Here is a 19,169-nt window from a genome sequence, read left to right as displayed (position 1 = left end):
CTTGCTTCTTCACTGCCAGACGGAACAAACTGAATTCCATTCTTCCAGGATGCTTCACTTGGATGCTGTTATATTCAACCTGATTCACTCAGGATTCCTCCCTGCTGTTGCTTGATGGCACTACCATTGCGTGGTCCTTGTTGCTGGGATTTTAACAGCTCTCAAAATCAAGTCTTTTCCTAAGTTTGGCATCTAACTTGTTTGACGGCAAAACCTAACCAGTATGAAACTACGTAAATGTTCTTTCTTTTTCTATTCACTGTAAGTGGTCATCATTTCATTGCAGTAATATTAAGGTCTTTAAAAAATTTTTTTTATGTGTAGATGGACAAAGTACCTTTATTTATTCATTTTTATGTGATGCTGAGAATGGAACCTGGTTCCTCACACACGCTAGGCAGGTGCTGTACCACTGAGCCACATTCCCAGCCCAATATTAAGGTCTCGATTACAGAGTGCTGTCCCAGATCCCACTGGGAGAAGTACATGAGATAGAGACTGTGTGTGATAAACCTTTCTAAAAATCTGAAAATTCTTAACTCTCAGGTGCCTTTAAAGATTTCAGATAAGAGATGGTGGAATTTGATGGTTGTGTAGATAGCCTTGGAAACATTAGTATATTTATTCTATTTTGACATTTTAACAAGAACCAAAATTCACTGTAAAGTAAGTGGAAACCACCTGTATTCAAATGTAGCCAAAATAACTTTTCTTAGTAACTCAGATTTAAGTACAAATTCCATAACTTTTTGAAAAGATTTTTCACTTTACGTCTAAGAAGTGGATGTGTTTCTTTTATAAATTAATGTTTTTACTTAATTATGAGATATTATTTGACATCGCAGTGAGCCAGACGCTGTAGGTGTATATTCCATGGTGAACAGAACCAGAGAGCTCCGAGTGGAACTTGAGCCCTGGTGCAGGGCTAGCCAGGAGACAAACGTCAGCACTGTGTGCTCATTACTTCTTCGTGTGCAGGTGTTGAGGAGACGACAGTGTGACGTAGAGTCTGTAACCCAGGGAAGAATGGTAAGCCCTGTGAGTGCTGTGTGTAGCCCACGCCAGAGAAGCAGGAAGAGGGCTCCCACCCTGGGGGAGAGGCCAGGGAGGCTGCCAGGAGAGCCCACCAGAGCAGTCTTGGAACCTGAAGACCCATTGTTCAGATCCATTTTTTTTGAAATAGTGACTAGAGTTTCAGGTCAGACCATAAAAACTAATCAGACTATGTATTTTCAACAAAAAATATTGACTGATTAATTGGTGGATGGACTGATTGGTTGGAGTTGAACCCAGGGACACTTAACTACTGAGCCACATCCCTGTCTCTTTTTATATTTTGAGACGGGGTTTTGCTAAGTTGCTGAGTCTGGCCTTAAACTCAGATCCTCTTGCCTCAGCCTCCTGAGTCACTGGGATTATAGTGGTGTGCCACTGTGTCCAGCTCTATGGTGTTTTTCTGAGCAGAATGGGAAGGCAGTGTTGAGGAATAGAGTTCCTGTGCTGGCCAGTGTCCAGTGTGGTTGTGAGAAGGCTACTCAGCAGCGACGTGTTCGGTGTTGGTGGATGAAGTTCGTGTTCCTTGGTACTGGTGTGGGAGGTGGAGGCGGCGGGTCGTCTGGAAACTCTGCGACCTCAGGACTTGAAGTCTTTCATGTTTGTACTGTGTGGGACTTATACCTTTCCCAGGAATTGAATGTAACTCAGTAAGGGTTAAGTTATTCGCTACTCAGAGCTGAATTATAGGCCTCTCAGCTTGGGGTGTCTGTGAAACCTTTAAATGTTGCCTTAGAGTTCTGAAAGGATATGTTCCTTAATAATTCCTTCTTTTCTCAAAAATGTTTTGGGGAGATGTTGAGAATCAACCTCGTGAAACCAGTAGCTTAAATGAAAAGAGAATGTTGATCTTAACGTTTTGTAAATCCAAGAAAATATAAAAATGGTTGTGGGCGTATTATGGATTGGTTCGAGGGAAGCAAGGATGGCCATCTGAGTTGCTTTGTAGTACGTGTAGGCAAGACTCCTGAAATCTGCTTTCACGTGTCTGGAATGGCGTGGCATCACACCCAGCTGAAGTGTTGTGCTGCACGTTTATGCTTCACAGTTGGTCCTGTGGAGCCGGTCCATCGCCTCCTAACCTCCTTCTTTCGTGCTCCCAGGTTATCGAGTCGTTGGGAATTATAATCTATAAAGCACTGGACTATGGTTTGAAGGAGAATGAGGAGCGGGAGCTGAGCCCCCCGCTAGAGCAGCTCATCGATCGGATGGCCAACACAGTGGAAGCTGATGGCAGCAAGGACGAGGGCTACGAGGCTGCGGACGAGGGCCTGGAGGAGGAGGAGGAGGAGAGGAGGACAGTCTCCGCGGTCCGCTCTTACCGAGACGTCATGAAGGTGAGCAGCAGCTCAGAGCAGCATCGTGCCTGTTTCTCTGGGTGATTATTTTCAGCTTTCAGTCTAATGCTGCATACCTGTAATCCCAGCCACCTGGGAGGCTGAGGCCAGAGGAACTCTAGTTCCAGGCCAGCCTGGCAACTCAGCAAGGCTCTGTCTCAAACTAGGAAATAAAAAGTGCTTGGTACTTCTCACTTTAGGTCAGTGTCCTCGATAAGTAAACGGTCCTCACATACATACAGATTAAAATTTCACACGTGGTATTCATTTTATATTTTCTAGATGTTAAGGTCTATTTAAAAAAAAAATACAAACAAGAGGAAATCATGTTCAGTGAAGCCAAACACAGAGAGATGAGCAACTCTAGCTTCCTCATGTGGAAGGGGACAAGCCAGCCTGAGCCTGGGACAGTGACCGCTCTGGGTGAGGAGGGAGTGTGGGTTCTGTCAGCTCAGGCTGTGTATGTGTGTTGGTGTGTCACACTGACCCTGTTAGTATGTACACTCACTCATGCTAATCACAAATGAAACCCTTTTTTGCTTTTTCTTTCTTTCTTTTTTTTTTTGGCTGTACTGGGAATTGAGCCCAGGACCTTGTACTTGCAAGGCAAGCACTCTACCAACTGAGCTATACCCATAGCCCATGAAACCCTTTTTTAAAAAGAACAGTGCATATAGACACACCTGCAGACCAGACATACTTAAAGGCGCGCAGAGCAAAACGAACCTGCTCATTTTACAAAAGACCAATGATGAAATGGTGGTAAAAAAGCAAAGAGTGAAAGGTTTACATCAAGAAGCAAAACTACTCCCACCAGCTCAAGCAGACTGGCGGTCTTGGTGGTGTGCTGGAGGACTAGGAAGGAATCACGCCAGGGCCAGCTTGACAGTGCAGTGACCCTGGCCCTGGTGGTGCAGTGATGTAGTGGCCCGGTTGTTCCCTTGCACTGCAGGTTCCAAAGATAAGAACCAGAGATTAGTGAAGTCCTAAAATTCTTATTTCAAGTTCTTGAATACTTAATAACATGAATGCACACCTTTTATTTTTAAATTTGAGCAACTATGTTTGCCCTAACTTATTACTATGGTCTATGAAAAATAAATTGGTAAGAGTGCTTATGAAGAAGAGTCCCTCATGTATTGCAGGATATCTGTAAACCTGCCGCTTCCATTCTTAGCACTCTTGCTTAAGACTCTGGTACCCTCACCTCTTATTTCTTGATTTCTACACTAATTAATACTGGCACATAAAATTTTCCATATCTGTAATAATATGTTCTGAGTATTCCTTTTAGCTAAATGAGAGGAAAAATTATTGCTGAGACATTAGACAAGTAAACTGAACTTTTAAATATCATAGAAGCCATTACTTATGACTGAAGAAAGACATGATTTTGTGGTTTGGCTGGTGGGTTAAAAACCTCAATAAGTAATTGATTCTTTCACTTAGGAGAGAAATCAAGAGTTAACTGAAGAAATAAGACTGCATTCTTATTGTTGGAAGTGGAAATGCAAATAATAGTGCGATTAGCATCTTGGAGACAACTAGTTTTCAGTTCTTAGTGAGCAGGACCTCTGTAGTGTGTAACAGATATACAGTCTCTACCCGGATGGCTCTTAATGGTAATAGAAACAGAATACACACAAGCGATAGGCCTCTCAGATTCTTGGGTTGTCTGCGGAATCAGAAGCACAAGTGCTCATACATAAGTTTTTTTTCTGACTCTTTCCAGGGCTCTTTGCCTTTGAAATTGCAGGCACAAAATAAATTGCAGGCACAAATTTATGTCAGGACTGAAGTATGTGCTTCTTTAAATTTAAATATGACATTTAAAATACTTTGCATTTTGTTTCTTGAGAAACATGAGCATCAGCCCTCTAAAAGTATTAAGAAATGATGGCCCCATTATTTTGATGTATATAAATAAATCCCTGAATATACATTCTGTCAGCATTAGGAGGAAGGGGAGCTGTGGAGGTCGGGTGGACAGAGGTGATGGTGGTGGGGCATTCTGCACAGGGAAGGAAGCAGAGACGAGGCCTGGGACAGCAGATGGGCCTGAAGGCCTGGGTGGTGTGGGACCAGAAGGCGTGTGTGAGAAACGCCTGAAGTCTACTCGGAGAGTAGCATGTGAGCAGAGTTCTCCCGTGAGAGGAACGTAAACCTTTGTCTTTCAAATAGTCAGCAAGCCTTCAGTGTGCTTCTTTGTCTGGGAAATGCAGCAGGCACTTGGGTCCCCATTATGAGAAAGTTCTGGCTCCTGCTCTCGGAGCTGACCACATTCTGGGACAGGTAAGGTAAGCAAATAGCAGCCAGGTAAACGTGGGGCAGGCGTGTTGGGCAGGGCTGGCCCTCAGAGGCTTTTCTCTTCAGGACACTCTTCTTTCTACCAGAGCAGTTGTGATAAATGTGTTCCGTCTGGTGTGGAGGAGGAGTTTCTAGACGGGGTACTTTCTCCACACAGAGGGAAGGGGTGGCCCCTGCGTGGAGTGGGGTGCTCTGAGAGCACCGAGGGGCACTGAACTCAGCCAGGTGGATCTTTTCTCCTGCTGCATCCTGACAGTCAGGAACACAGAGCACTACCTTTTGCAAACAAGAATTTATTTTGTTGAAATTTGAGTGTGGTAAATTGTTTCACCTTGTAATTTACAGCAGCAGTGTAAGTTTACATATTCCTAATAAAAATAATTCGACAGTATGTGAAAAAGTTCAAAGTGGTTCACTGCTTATAATACAGAAGTAAAAGTCTAGAAAAAACTTGATTGTCCATTAATAGGGGCCTAGTTCAGCTATGGTACAACCAGTCGGTGGAATACTGGGAAGCCATAAAAGGGTTCAGGAATATCTCTTTATACGTGGTGGAAAAATCTCCAGGGTCTATACCTGAAAACATGGGAAGTGTGTGTGCTGCACTGGCACTTGCCTGGAGGGGGCATGTAAGACCACACATGGGTGGTGTGGCTTCCTGACTCGGCCCTCGCTCTGGACACCCCTGTGGAGAGGCACGAGTTAGCACGTGGCTCAGCAGCTAGGTGGGGTACCGTGTAGGCTGCAACATTAAAGTCACATGGGTTATGTGACCGTATAGGAAGCTTTAGTTTTAATACATAGGGGAAAACCACATCATTTGCACATATTAGATAAAGAATAAAAGAAACTCTGGTATTTCGAAGTCGTATGTCAATGATGTTGAGACCGAGAGTGAATCATCTGGTTTCAGAAACTCCCTCTTATTATTTAGCATTTGTACAATAAATAAAATATGTAGAATTTTAGATAAGTTGTTGCCCATGAATGGTTTTATAAGTTGTTTTCAGTGCTAATTCATTCTTCTGAACAATATCTGGCATCCCTAAATTATAAATAATGGGCCATGTTTATAATAAAAAAAGGTGACAGGTTCTTTGGTTTGGTATATACTGTTGCAATTTGCCTGCCTTTTTTTTGTACAGGGATTGAACACAATGGTGCCTAACCACTGAGCCACATTCATATCCCTTTTAATATTTTATTTAGACACAGGATCTTGCTGATTTGCTTGGGCCTCACTAATTTGCTGAGGCCGGTTTTGAACTTGTGATCCTCCTGCCTCAGCTTTCCAGGCTGCTGGGATTACAGGCGTGCACCACTGTGCCTGGCCTGCCTGCTATTTTAAAAGGGGAAGAATTTAAGAATAGTGAAGTAGGATTAGAAGTGGGCTTTATGTATTTAATTTTATAAATACCAAACTAGATTTGTCCATTGCAGAGTTTGTCTTTTTCAAAATGCTCATGTTGTAGAAACAGCTGAAACTGGACACATCTGTTACTTTAGCCTGTGCTTGCGGAGCTCATTCAGGGGATGTCAGACTGTTTGGTGGAGCTTGTCTCTAGTGAGTTATGATCTCTGCTCACACAGGCTGGCTTGCTGGGCAGTGCGCACTGCTCCCTGGAGTGGCTCCACAGAGAGATTTCTCCAGCCTTCCTGGTTCTGTGTTCTTAATTGTGCCATGGTTTTCAGGAAGACTTTATGGTCTCTTATTGTGTGCTATTTTATCACTAATTAGAAAAAAAGTTTCAATTGTTAATAAATAGAATTTCCAAGTTACTAACAATGTCTCAAATGTATCAAATAAAGGTTTTTCTCCTAGCAGGTACATTGTTTATGATGCAGATATATTTTATTTGCCAAAACAACGAAGTGAGAAGGTTTCAAAACGATGGCACGTAAGCAGGCTTTTTTCTCATCACATCAGTCTAGATGGAGTTTGCTGGTACTTTCAAGTTCTGTTGAAAATGTCTAACAAAGTCCTATGTTTGTTGACGAAATTTTCCAAAAAATCAGTTTTGATTCCAGTATATTAATAACAGTTCTATACAAGGAATTCAGATAATGGAATTATGAGACCTTAAATGATGTTCAGGGTTTTAAGAACCAGAAAACTGGAAAAGATTTTAACAGAACCAAATGGAAATTTGTGAGAGCCAAAAAAAAAAAAAAAAAAAAAAAAAAAAAAACCCCAAAACACAGTAACTGAAATAAAAGTTGAATGGATTGGTTCACTAGCAGACTAGACATAGCTGAAAAGAAAATGAGTATTGTAGAAACTGTGGTCATTAGTAGATACTCAGCAAAACACAAGACACAAAATGAATAAAAAATGCAGAATAGAGGTCAGACACAAAGGTTGTGCTTATAATCAAAGTCTTAAAGGACAGCAAAGAAGAGAAAGACTGACACTGGTGTTTGAGGACATATTATTTTCCAACAATGTGTTGTACATTCATGAGAACCTAACAACCATAAGCAAGGTAGATAGAAAGAAAAGTGCATCTGATTTCATTAAAATAAAACTCCTAAAACCCCCCCCCCCAAAAAAAAAACACATCTAAAATCAGCCAAGGATAATGTTCAAAGGAACATCAATGAAATGTACCAGACAGCTTAGCAGAAAGGATGGAAATAGAAGACAGAAGGGAGAACCATCTTCAGAGTTCCAAAACACAATCTAGAATTACTCAGTGAAATAACTGTCAGCAATAAAGATGAAATATCTCTTCTGACAAAGAGAGAGCTTGTCAAACAAAGATCATGCCAGGTGGAAGCTCGGAGATGGAGAGAGAATTAAAGAAAAGAAAAAAATAAACATGAAAATAAATCAAAAGGAATACTAACTTCATAAAGACAATAATAATGTCTTATGTGATTTAGAATTACATGAGAGTTAAAATATCCAACATTAGCACAAGTGGAAAAGTAAATGGGGTTAGTATTGTCAGGTCCTAGAGTCATGTGGCAGGAGGATTGTGTTAGTCAGCCTTCCCATTCTGTAATAAATACGTGAGAGAAGCTGATGTACCAAGAGAAAAGGCTTATTTTGACTCAGTTCTGAAGGTCTTAGTCTGTGGCCAGTTGGCCTGTTGCTTTTGGATCTTCATTGAGGTAGTACTTTGTGGCGAGGAGATTGTGGTGGAGCCAACTGATCACCTTGTGGCCAGGAACTGAGAAAGAGGACAAGAAAGTAGCTAGTCCCACCACCCCCTTCGGCAGCATGTCCCCGGTGGCCAGACCTCCCATTGGACCCTGCTCTTAGAGATCCCACCACCTCCTGAGAGTGTAGCTGGCACCTAGTCTTCAACACACAGGCCTTGGGGGACAGTCCAAATTGTAGCAGGGTTCGAGCACTGATATATTAGATTTTGATGAAGAACAGAGCTAATCTCTAAGGAAGCCAGTAAAAGAAAGTAAAAGAATTTATAAATTCTAAGCTGGTAGGGAGGGAAAGAGTTAATAAAATAATTTTGATAATGTGAAAGAAGGGAAGAATGATAAAGGAATGAAGAGCTATTAGACGAGTGAAACACGGGGAGGATGGTGTCCTAACACCTGAGCAGGTGGGCACTGCTCTGCTCAGGACGTTGTCAGCAGCCACAGCTGCCTCCACTACCTGAGACCACGTGCAGAACACCTAAAAGTAACGTGAAGTGTCTCCTTCAGAATTCTTACATGGACTGCAACTTGAAGTATTGTACAATATGTATTTTGTCAGGTTAGCTAAAATATATTCTCAAGGTCAGTTCCAGTGTTTCTTTGTACTCTTTGTACAGTCACTAGGTAATGTTACGTTACATATGTGGTTCACACTGTTTCTATGGATTGTACTCGCCTAAAACACTCGAGTTAAAAGACGAATATTTTTAGACTGCTCTAAGTATACAAAATACAGCCATATGTTGCTTACAGCAGAAATATTCATAAATACAAGGACAAAGAAAACTTGAAAGTAAAAGAACAAAAAAAGATACAACATTCTAACCAAAAGGAAGCTATTATAGGTATTCTTTTCAGATGGACTGGACTTAAAATGCATTACTGCAGATGAAAAAGTACACTTAGTGATAGAAATTCAATTTACTAAGAAATAGCAATTCTAAATTTGTGTGCACCTAATAACAGCCAAGGAACAGTAGCATTGACAACATATTCACTTAAATAAAATTAAAATTGATAGAATTAAATGGAGAAATGGACAGTTCCATGGTCCTTGAGGGAGGCATTGTACCTCTCACAGCATCCATCAAAGGCAGGGTGTGTGACTGTTGGAAGAACAGACTGACATCATAGAACGTGCCCCCAGGCACCGTGGCGAACACGTGCTCTTTTAGGTTTGTGTGAAACAATTACAAATTTGATCATTCCAGGACATGAAACAGGTCTTTCCAGATGTCCAGGGTTAAAATCACATTGACCAGTTCGTTGACTTTGCCTGGTGGAAAGTGGCCTGTGCTCTATAGAAACTGTACTTGGTGTTTGAACCTTGATCTTTTCCCAGGCTGGCAGGGTCTGGTGCTGAGCGGTCAGTGAGCCACAGCTCCCAGCCAGCTGCGTGATGTCCACCACGCTCTTACTTTCTTCATGACGATTAGTAGAATTTATGGTTTACAGATCGACTGTTGAGTGTGGTGTGAGCAGGAGTCATTGCATGATTTTCAGGACCTTGCACTATTAAAAGTGTGGGGACAGTTTCCCCACTGCCCTGCCTGCCGCAGAGCTGGGTGCTGGCTGTACACTAGTGGGCACGCATCTGCTCTGGCCTTTCTAATGGGGCTCAGTGGTCCAGGCTTTGGCCGTGCACTGTCGTAGTTATTGTGGCTCTGCAGGAAGTCCTGATCCAAAGTTCTTCCCCACTGAGTGCTTCTCACCAAGAGGGGATGCATCCGACCCTGGTTCCACCCAGCACCACAAAATGAAAAAAACCAGCCACCTAAGAACCCAGTCCCTCCGTTCCTCCTGCCCCTGGCATTTCCATTTCCAGCCTCTTCAGTTGATAGCAATTATTAAAATGTAATGACATGTTCATTTTAGTAATTGAATTAATGTCAAATTTATTAAGGGAAAACTTAGAGCTATTCATGTGTTTAACCCAGGGACACTTCACCACTGAGTTACATCTCTAGCCCTTTTCAGTTTTTGAGATAGGGTCTTGCTAAGTTGTTGATTCTGACCTCGAACTCATGGTCTGCCTTGCCCCAGCCTCCTGAGTCACAGGAATTATAGGTGTGCACCACCATACCTGGCTCTTACAGCTTTTTTTTTTTTTTTGCGGTGCTGGAGATTGAACTCAGGGCCTTGTGCTTGCAAGGCAAGCACTCTACCAACTGAGCTATATCCCCAGCCCTCTTATAGCTCTTTAATGAAATGGAATACTTTAAAACATGGCTGTTGTATAAGGATATATAATTATTATAGAAAGATGGTTATTCCAGTGCATCGGACTCCTGGGAGATAACTTTGCAATCTAATAAAATAAATGGTGCATGTGTGATGAATCCCACTATTATGTGTAATTACAATGCACCATTGAAAGATTTAAAAACAAATAAAGTGAATGGTATATGGTTTTTCTGAATCGCTCTGTGTAGCATTAAATGGTGTATTTTGCCCATAGGTGACCTCTGGGGGTCATGGGCTCTATAACGTCCAGGATAGCAGAACAGGCAGCATGAATGGCCTCGTGCTGCCCTCTTCTCCGCTCCCCAGCACCCTCTCCTCTGGGTCCACTAGCTTCTCTGACATTCTTTTTACTACATGTGAAGGTCAGCATGTACTAGAATGAGCCTGGACCTCAGAGCCAGGTAGCATTGTGATTGGATTCCTCTTCTCCCTGGGGAACTTCTCTCGCTGTCAGCTTCTCTTACCACAAAAAGGGGACAAGTGAGGTCACATGGAATAGTAAATGATAATATGCTGCATGTGTGGCCCTTCGGATTCAGGACCTGGCGTGATGACATTAAACAGCAGCTGTTCAGATACTTGTGTTTTATCAGTAAATGGTAATTCCCTTTGTGGTCCCAGCTGAACTTTGATGTATGCCTGTGCGTGCCGTGGGGCGTCGGTTGTTACTGGGTCCTTTCCCTCACAAGGAGGGTCGCCTTGCTGTGTGCAGGAGAGCGACTGCCAGGTGCGGCAGTTTCTAAGTCCCAGAGCCCTGACTGCAGCCCCACTGTTCTCTTCCGCAGCTGTGTGCCGCCCATCTCCCGGCCGAGTCGGAGGCACCGAATCATTACCAGGCAGTATGCCGCGCGCTGTTCGCAGAAACCATGGAACTCCACACGTTTCTGACCAAAATCAAGAGTGCAAAGGAGGTGAGTGCTACTGCTTGGGCTCGCAGACATTGTGGGAGACCAGCCTGTGGTCCCAACGCTGTCTCCTAAATGTTACCTAAGTGTCTGTCACCATCCTGCTTTCTGGTGAATACTGAAGATTGTTTAGGAAAGAAGCAACGTAGGCATGACGGAATCTCTTCTCTTTACCTGTGAACAGCGTGAATCCACTTTACTTTCATGAAACAGGTTTTTGTAAAGCTTCCTTCCTGGTGGGGAATAGAGATGCCAGGCTGGCTTCTCCAGCTTCCCGGTACCTGCCCTTCACCTGTTCTTCCACTCTTTACTTTCGTCCACTCTGAAACCTGGAGAGGACAAGGACTCTGAAAGGATGTGACCCTCACTTCTGGTTGGATTTGATGAAAGATTTAGTGGAAAAGTTGGAATTAATATTTGGATAACCTAAAATCTTACTTTGTTTTTTTTTTTAATTGTTTATTAATGTCTGTGAGTTTAAAATATTGTTAAGTCCAAAGAGAATCATTCTACTTTATTTAGAATGTGAATCACATCTTTTGTATTAGATGGTTGTGAAGATTCAGTGAGATCTTTTATAAAACGGCACAGCATCCAGGATCATTATAGGGAACAGAAGCGTTATTTCAGTGCCTGAAGTACAGAATTCACCTGAGGCACTAGGCCAGGATTCACTATGCACAGTGTGGGGAGGGACACGTGTTGAATACAGAAGCAAAGAAGGGAAAACTAACCTAGTTGCCAAGTAAGACATGGCCCTGGTAAAAAGGAGGTGAGTGTGTCTCAGCCACATCCTCCTCCATAAGCTGCCCCTACCTGAATCCGTCAGGTACCTGTGATGGAGAGCTCCAGGCTTCTTATATGCTCTAGGCAGGACGCTGCTTACAGTCTGGGTTTTCTTTCTTGCTTGCTTTCTTTCTTTCTTTCTTATAGGCCAGTGAGAAGCTATGCCTTTTTTTTTTTTTTTTTTTTTTTTTTTTTAAGTTTATAAAATTGGACCCCAGAGGAAAGCCATCACCAGGGTGGAAAAAGGTGAACTGTACATTGTTTGGAGGATCATCATACGTGTCACGCTCAGCTTGGACAGGATCAGAGGAAACAGGATCCCATACAGCTTCAAGTGAACCTGGGAAAACACCCTCAGCTCAGTTGTCTCAAGTAGTAGCAAGGTTAGGATTCAGGCCGTCCTCACCTTGCTGGTTGGTTGAGGCTGAGGTCGCTCTCCCCAGAGCTTTAGTTTTCAGATATGAGTACAGTGCTGCAGAGTTCGTGTGGCAAATTGGATGGCTACTAACATCTCCAGCACAGACGTTCTTACAGGCTGTTTCTGAGCACAAGGAAGAGTGTTAAGTATTTTTACCACTGTCGTCCTGTGAGCTTTTAAAGTCTTTTCTTGGCTCTTGATTAGAACTTGGCTCTTTCAGATATGCAAACACATTCTCAGAAAGAGGTTTAAGCACAATCAAAATCTACTTAGATTAGAAAACTCGCAGTTGGAGCAGCATTGCTGAGTGCCTGGCCTGCAGGACCAGCCGGTCCTGGGGCTGCTCCTTCCACCCTGCTTCCCCACCCTCCTGCTCTGGATCCTGTGCTGATCTCCCTCTCAGTCTTGCCCATCTGCTCAGGCTCTTCTGGTGGTCGGCATCCTCTGGAGGGATTTCATTGGTAAGGGAGAAACATAGCACTGTCCTGCCACCCTCTGCTGCAGGACTCTGCACCTAAACATACCTTTCTCCTCGTAAAACCTGTGTTTGTCCCATGTCGGAGTCCTGGCCCTGGTCCCGGCCCTGGCCCACTGCTGCCCACACAGGTCTTCCATCTCCTCAATTATCTCCCATCTTCCATTTTTATCAGCCTTTCCGGCTCCACTTCCTTTGGACTGGGCTCAATCACTTTCCAGTTCAGGTCTGCTGTCTTACCTCCATATGACACCAGCCTCCTAGGAGATGGCCCTCATCACTGAAATCCTCTCCATTAAGTTCATCTTCCTCTTTGTTGGTGGCTGGTTTTTATAGATCACAGAGTAACTGAGGAGTCCTGCTCCAGGCCCAAATCCTGTGTGTTCTGTGTGTCCCTGTGGCCCAGCACAGCAGGTGACAGGTGCGACCTGGCAGGCTTGTGGGCAGCCCGCTCCCCCCTGCCCCCCACCTTGGTGGCAGCCAGTGCCAGGGAATCAGAGACTATATGGGCAGAGGCTCATGGCAGTGTCCTCCTCTCTGACTCCACACTTCCTTTCCTGGCCCCTTCCTCTGCCCTCCTACAGGCCCCTCAAGAGCCTTTTGTCCAGTGCACCTCAGCAGTGAGATGACTTCCCCTGCCTGTGCGACCCTTGACCTGCCTCAGTGCCATCTGCAGGGAAGTAATAGGACGGGGCAGCCAGCACTTCCTGCCTGGCCTCTCACCTGCCCCATTGGAGGAGCAGCTGCTTGATTCTTTGGCTGGTTGTCATGACACTCTGCTCTGACCCCGGAGACTTGCTTTCCTGGTTGACATGTCTCCCGTCCACTGTAGGGGACAGTTCAAGCTCATTGTGTTCGAGGCCTCCAGTGTGCTTCACCTGCTCGCAGCTCCTTTGCAGCTCTGCCTTCCTGGTGTGCCCACTGTCCGACCGGAATCCTGAGCTGTCAGAGGGTGCCATGCTGTCGCGTGTGGGTGGCCCCTGCATGTTGGGCTCCCCATGTGTGTTCCGCTCCTGTCACACTGCCCTCTTGCGCCTTCTGTGTGGCATCCTCACTACTCACAACTCCCTCTGCTGCCCTGCCTCCCTGTGTCCTCTCACTTCTCAGGCTCAGTGGTGGCCGTTTGCTTACATCCTTTAGTCCCATCTGGACCAGATGCTGCTTTGTGTTTGAGGTCATCATGCCACATGGGGCACTTAAGAAACCCTCTAGAAATATACTGGCTTAGCTGAAACCATTTGTATGTTTCTGTGTCTTCCGACAACCTTAAGGATTTCTCCTGGTGGAGAGGAGTCAGTTTTGAAAGCACATTTGAAACATCTTGATCCCGTGGTCCTAGTGGACCCGGGAACCCTACGGGCTGTAGGTGAGGCCTTCCAGTGCTCTCACCATGCTGCAGGCTTGCACTCGAGTCTGACAAGGCAAGCTGTGGGGCACGAGCCTGCTGAGCCACTTAGTTACAGAGTTGATGCTGCACAGACTGCCTGTCAGCACTAAGGCTTCAGGAATGAAGTCTTATAGGGTCGGATAGGCTGTCTTAGGACATAAAGCACATGATTTAGGAAAAAAAGAAATGACAGAAATATTAAATAAAAAACAAGTAGGTTTTCTTTTGTAATGTATAAGGCAGTCTCAAAAGTGATAGAAAATTTTCATTGATGTTAGTTCAGTGGTTTTAACCTTTTCTTAAGAATGCTGAATTCATGCTACTAATAAAATATTATATATATATATATATTTTTTTTTTAATTTTTTTATTTTTTTGGCAGTTGAAGAACATTTATGGTGGGAAACAGAACAGCATAGATTCTACAAATAGGCTGCCAACATTTTTTGTGGGGAGGGGGGAAGCTGGGAAAGAGTGTTTTCAGAACTTTTTCTTTCCTCATCTTATATTGTGACTAGATTAATTTTAAAAACAAGACAAATTTCTCCCACAAATATATTCACTTACAATGGTTTGATTACATGCTCTACTGTATCAGCAGCAAACAGTCATTTTGGGGACTCACTGTGTCCTGATCAGCTGGGATGCAAAGGGAAGGGAAGGGATCCTGCTTCTGTACCGGAGATGCTCAGAGTCTCACTGGGGAGATGACAAAGTAAATATTCACAAGGCAACATAGTAAATGTAGAATAGTCTTCAACACTGTTGGCGCAGGAAGCCAGCTGGATAATTGTCTTGATGACGCTGGAGTGTATTTTACAAAGAGGGAAACAAACAGGACCCGGATGTGGCTGAAAAGGGTATGGTCTCAGTAAGCCAGCTCAACTATAAACAGGTGTAAGTTCAAGAAAGGATTCTGGAGTCTTCTGGTTTGGCTCCATCCTTCATAACAAAGGTAGGGGTACCATGACTTTTTTGGGTGCACAGGATGATTCCACAAAACAGATCTGGTACTCCATCCCATCTCACAAGATGCCCTGAAGTCTTGAAGCACGTACTAAGAAAACTGCATCCGTTTGGCCAAGTGAAAACTAAACTCTAAGGCATAATTTATTTTTTAAAAAAGTATTATAAATGCCAATTGATTTTTTAAAAAATTTATTCTTATTGTAAACAAATGCGATACATGTTGTTTCTGTTTGTACATGGAGTAACAATACCATTTGTGTAATCATACATTCACATAGGGTAATGAGGTTTGATTCATTCTGTTATTTTTTTCCTCCCCCCACCCCTCCCACCCCTCTTTTCCCTCTTATACAGTCCCTCCTTCCTCCATTCTTGCCCCCTCCCACCCCCATTATGTGTCATCATCTATATATTTTTTTGATTTTTTTTTTCTGAGGATCTCAAATACTTAATGCATTTTAAGACTCAGATAGGGCTGGGGTTGTGACTCAGTGATAGAGTGCTTGCCTAGCACATGTGAGGCACTGGGTTCGATCCTCAGCACCACATCAAAAAAATAAAGTTAAAAAAAAGAATCAGACAGTTTTTAGTGAAATTTTCAAAATAGCCTCAGATTAAACAAAATAAAAAATTAGATTATCAATGATCTTTCAAACTACCTCATATTAGCGTATACATAGGTGCATGTTTTATGTAAATTGGGGTAAAAATCATAATATTAGAACATTTGAGCTCAGCCTGATAACATTCCTGATTTGATGATCCAAAAGTACATTAATCATATTAAATTCCTTATTTGTTAAATTGGCAATGATTAAAATATAAAATCTGTCATGCATAGAATGCTTTGAAGTGTCAGAATTTTAAAAATCGGTTTTCAGGTGCCACATTGTTCTATAAAATGGTGATGATGTTCTCATTTACTGAACATGGGTACTTTAAGCTTTTTCCTCTCATTTCTTGGTGCTGGAGATCTAGGTGGGGGTTTTCTGTGTTGTTTTTGGTTTGCTGTTTGTGGTACTAGGAATCCAACCCAAGGGCTCTCTACCACTGAGAGGCATCCCCAGACCTTTTCAATTGAACTTGCCATTCTCCTTCAGCCTCCTAAGTGCCTGGGATTGTAGGCGTGGCCACCATGCCTACAATCCTTATGGGTCCTTCATAAAGCACATTTCCTGGATTTTATCATTTATTTATTTATTTAGAAGGTAAATTTGTTTCTATTTTGATCTCTTTTTATGATGTGATGTTCTTCTTACATGACAAAGTCCTTTGAAGTTATTCTCTCAGTGATAGAAAAGACTTGGATGGGCCTGCTGTTGTCTCAGAAGCAGTTTGATGTCCTTGCAAGTAGGCAGGCATTACCATGCCTCGTGCTTCGCAGGCAGCTGGTGTCCTTATGTGTAAGTGCAGCTGGGTGCATGGAGCCACCCCAGTCCAGAACCCTACTGTCAAGTCAGAGGAATGGTAGTTTGTTTTCATCTGCTGCTGTCAGGGTAATTTTTTTTTTTATCATCAGTGCCTGGTTTTGTTACTGTTAGGTGAAATCATCAGTCCCTGAAACTGCCAGACCTGCTACTTTCCTGTCTGCGTTCAGAACTCTCTGGCGTGGCCTCTCTTGCTGGCTTCTCAAAACACGCTCATGACTTTTACTTTGCAAATGAGTGAAGCGAGTCTTGGGGAGATGAGAGGTTCACACGGATGTAAATTCTCTGCACCACTAACACCATTATCTCCATCCCTGTCCTATGGTTCTGTCTAGCCATGTGCCGTGGCCTTTCCTTCTGTTTTCCCATGAGAAGTTGCAGGCAGTACATTGTATTGGAATGAAACTTGAGAGTTCCTGGAGGGCAGAGGTGGATACTGTGATGTAGACTCCGGAGCAGGCTAGGAAAGAAGAAGATGTGAGCTGGAGAGAACAGAATTTGGTGGTGGGAGAGACAGGTGGCACTGACCTGTCTGCATAGGTGGGTAGGGGGAGGGACGGACCATGTTAAGCTTAGGTATGAAGTAAGAGAGAGATTTGAAATGGGAAGATGGAGTGTCACAGAAATGTCAGTCACAGAGATAAAGTGATGTTAAAACTAGAAGGAATTGGTATCGTGTTCCTGGTATTCTCTTACCATTGCTGCCTGCACCTTAAGATGCAGTGTGCCTGCCCTCCATCCCCCCATGCTCCAGCAAAAACCTGTTGCATAGAAGAAGTTTATGATAGTAGGGGGAAATTGTTGTATCAGAGAAGTACATCTCTTAGAATCATTTTGAAAGAAAAATCTTTTTTAAGCAAGTAACTTGTTTTTTTCATTTATTTTATAATTTAACATGTATATATTAACATGGGTGCTTTTAAAGAGGTCCTTTATTATTGTATTATATTCTGCTTCTCTATATTAATGTGACCATTTAGGCCACAATAGCCTGTGCTTGAATTCTGTTCATCCATCTTTAAAAGCAGGGAGAGGGCATTGCCCTGCTGTTTCCTCATGATCATAGAAATCTGTGCAGAGTTCAATTCTTGCATCTTCATCTTGGTTGTGTTCATTCAACAGCCTTTTCCTTACTTTTGTATTAGTTTTTTTCTTCTTCTTCTTCTTCTCTTTGTGGTGCTGGGATCTAACCCAGGGCCTCTGGCTTGCTAGTCAAGAACTCTACCACTGAGCCATGTCCTACCTTTGATTCAGTCTTATTGTGTGAGCAAAGTGTATACATAAAAACATTTTAAGTACAAGCCCAGTAAAATTTGTTATGAGATTATTAATTACAATTTTACAGTATATTTTAAATTTGAGATAGACTTTACAGAAAGTCTTTTAGTGTTGTAGGTGTTTTAATCAAATTTCAGTATGCTGCAGATCTTTTAAAAAGTAGATTTAACTTTTTAAATTGGTGACTGACTGTAACATTCAGTAGACATCAGTACTAGATTGATGCCAGTAGGGACTAAAAATAAAATTTTTTATTTTATAATCTAGTGGTAGAAAAATCCTTATGAAGAAGAAATTCCTCATAGAGTAATAAAAGTCATGAATGAATGAACAGTGAAAATAACTGAGCATCACTCAGCATTACCTGCCCTTTTTATTGTAGGGGGACTTTATAGGCATGTTCCATGTCAGGGTTTGTTATCCTTGGGTCATGTATTCCGCCTGGTGGGAGTATCTGCCCTGGCTGTGGCTTGCACCATGCACATAACACCAAGCTGAGGGTGTTCCAGACATTTGGGCATTTGAGAGGCGAGATGTCTGAGATAGTCAGACTTTCTTAGGTTTCTTTGGGGCTGGATATACAGGTGTGGATTGTCCTTGTCATTAGCTGAGTATGTTGATCTTTGATCTTTGATGATCACTGATGTCCCTCAGTGTGGTGACATCTGTGGTGCTTAATTAGTTTCTCGTTGACATCTTAACCTCCTCTGATGAATTCTTTATTCATCCCCCTTTACTTAGGATTTTTCACTCATATCCTTCAAGCCTCCACTACAAAGGCACCTCAGGCCACCCCATTACACCTCCTCCTATTTGGCACATGCTGCCCTTTTCTGTTTAAGCCACAGTGCCTCAGCTTAGGGTAATACTGGAACCTTTGTCAATGAAACTGGCTTTTTTTTTGTACCAAATTATTCCATTTTGAAGAGGGTCAGTTCTAAGTGTTAGCAGAATGGGTAGGAGCCAGAAGGCAGCCTCAGAAAACCTGAACTGCTGATCACACCTGGTCCTGCCGGACATGGCCAACCCCTCATCTGGCCGTCCATGGTGGGAGGCTGAAGGGTTAGGGGAGATTGAATACCTTACTTGATTTTTATTAATTTTTAAAAGATTTTTATGGCAGGGCAGTTTACATGCCCCAAAGCCCTATGCAGCAGCTGAGCGCGCAGACAGCCCACACAGTGGTCACTTAAAGCCCTGTTGTCATAAGCCCTGAATATCTTGCTCCTTGCTTATGTTAGCACTTAATCCCGTGATATTCCTGTTAATTGGGTAGTGTTACCCTTTGCCTCCCGCTTCTTTGTATAGATAGGAAAACCCAAGTATGGTTTAATAAATGAATAAATTAGCTGCTGAGGGTGATAGAAGGAATTTGATCAACCATGCTTTTTAATTTTTTTTAAGAAATAACAAGTAACGAA

At 43.0% G+C, this 19,169-nt stretch overlaps 1 protein-coding gene across 4 annotated transcripts in view; it reads left to right on the top strand.

Annotated features, from left to right (window-relative positions):
* Spire1 (spire type actin nucleation factor 1) overlaps positions 1 to 19,169 on the top strand; it is a 145,618-nt gene that overhangs the window by 67,477 nt on the left and 58,972 nt on the right. For all 4 annotated transcript variants that reach the window (XM_047526255.1, XM_047526256.1, XM_047526254.1 and 1 more), the window contains exons 3-4: positions 2,157 to 2,390; positions 10,889 to 11,014. In XM_047526255.1, coding sequence (XP_047382211.1) covers positions 2,157 to 2,390; positions 10,889 to 11,014 — 360 coding nt within the window. The remainder of the gene's footprint in view (positions 1 to 2,156; positions 2,391 to 10,888; positions 11,015 to 19,169) is intronic.

The sequence above is a fragment of the Sciurus carolinensis genome, chromosome 15 (genome assembly GCF_902686445.1).
Source record: "Sciurus carolinensis chromosome 15, mSciCar1.2, whole genome shotgun sequence".
NCBI classification, from domain to species: domain Eukaryota; kingdom Metazoa; phylum Chordata; class Mammalia; order Rodentia; family Sciuridae; genus Sciurus; species Sciurus carolinensis.
The sequence above is the reverse complement of the archived record's forward strand: the minus strand, read 5'-3'. Positions and strand labels throughout refer to the sequence as shown.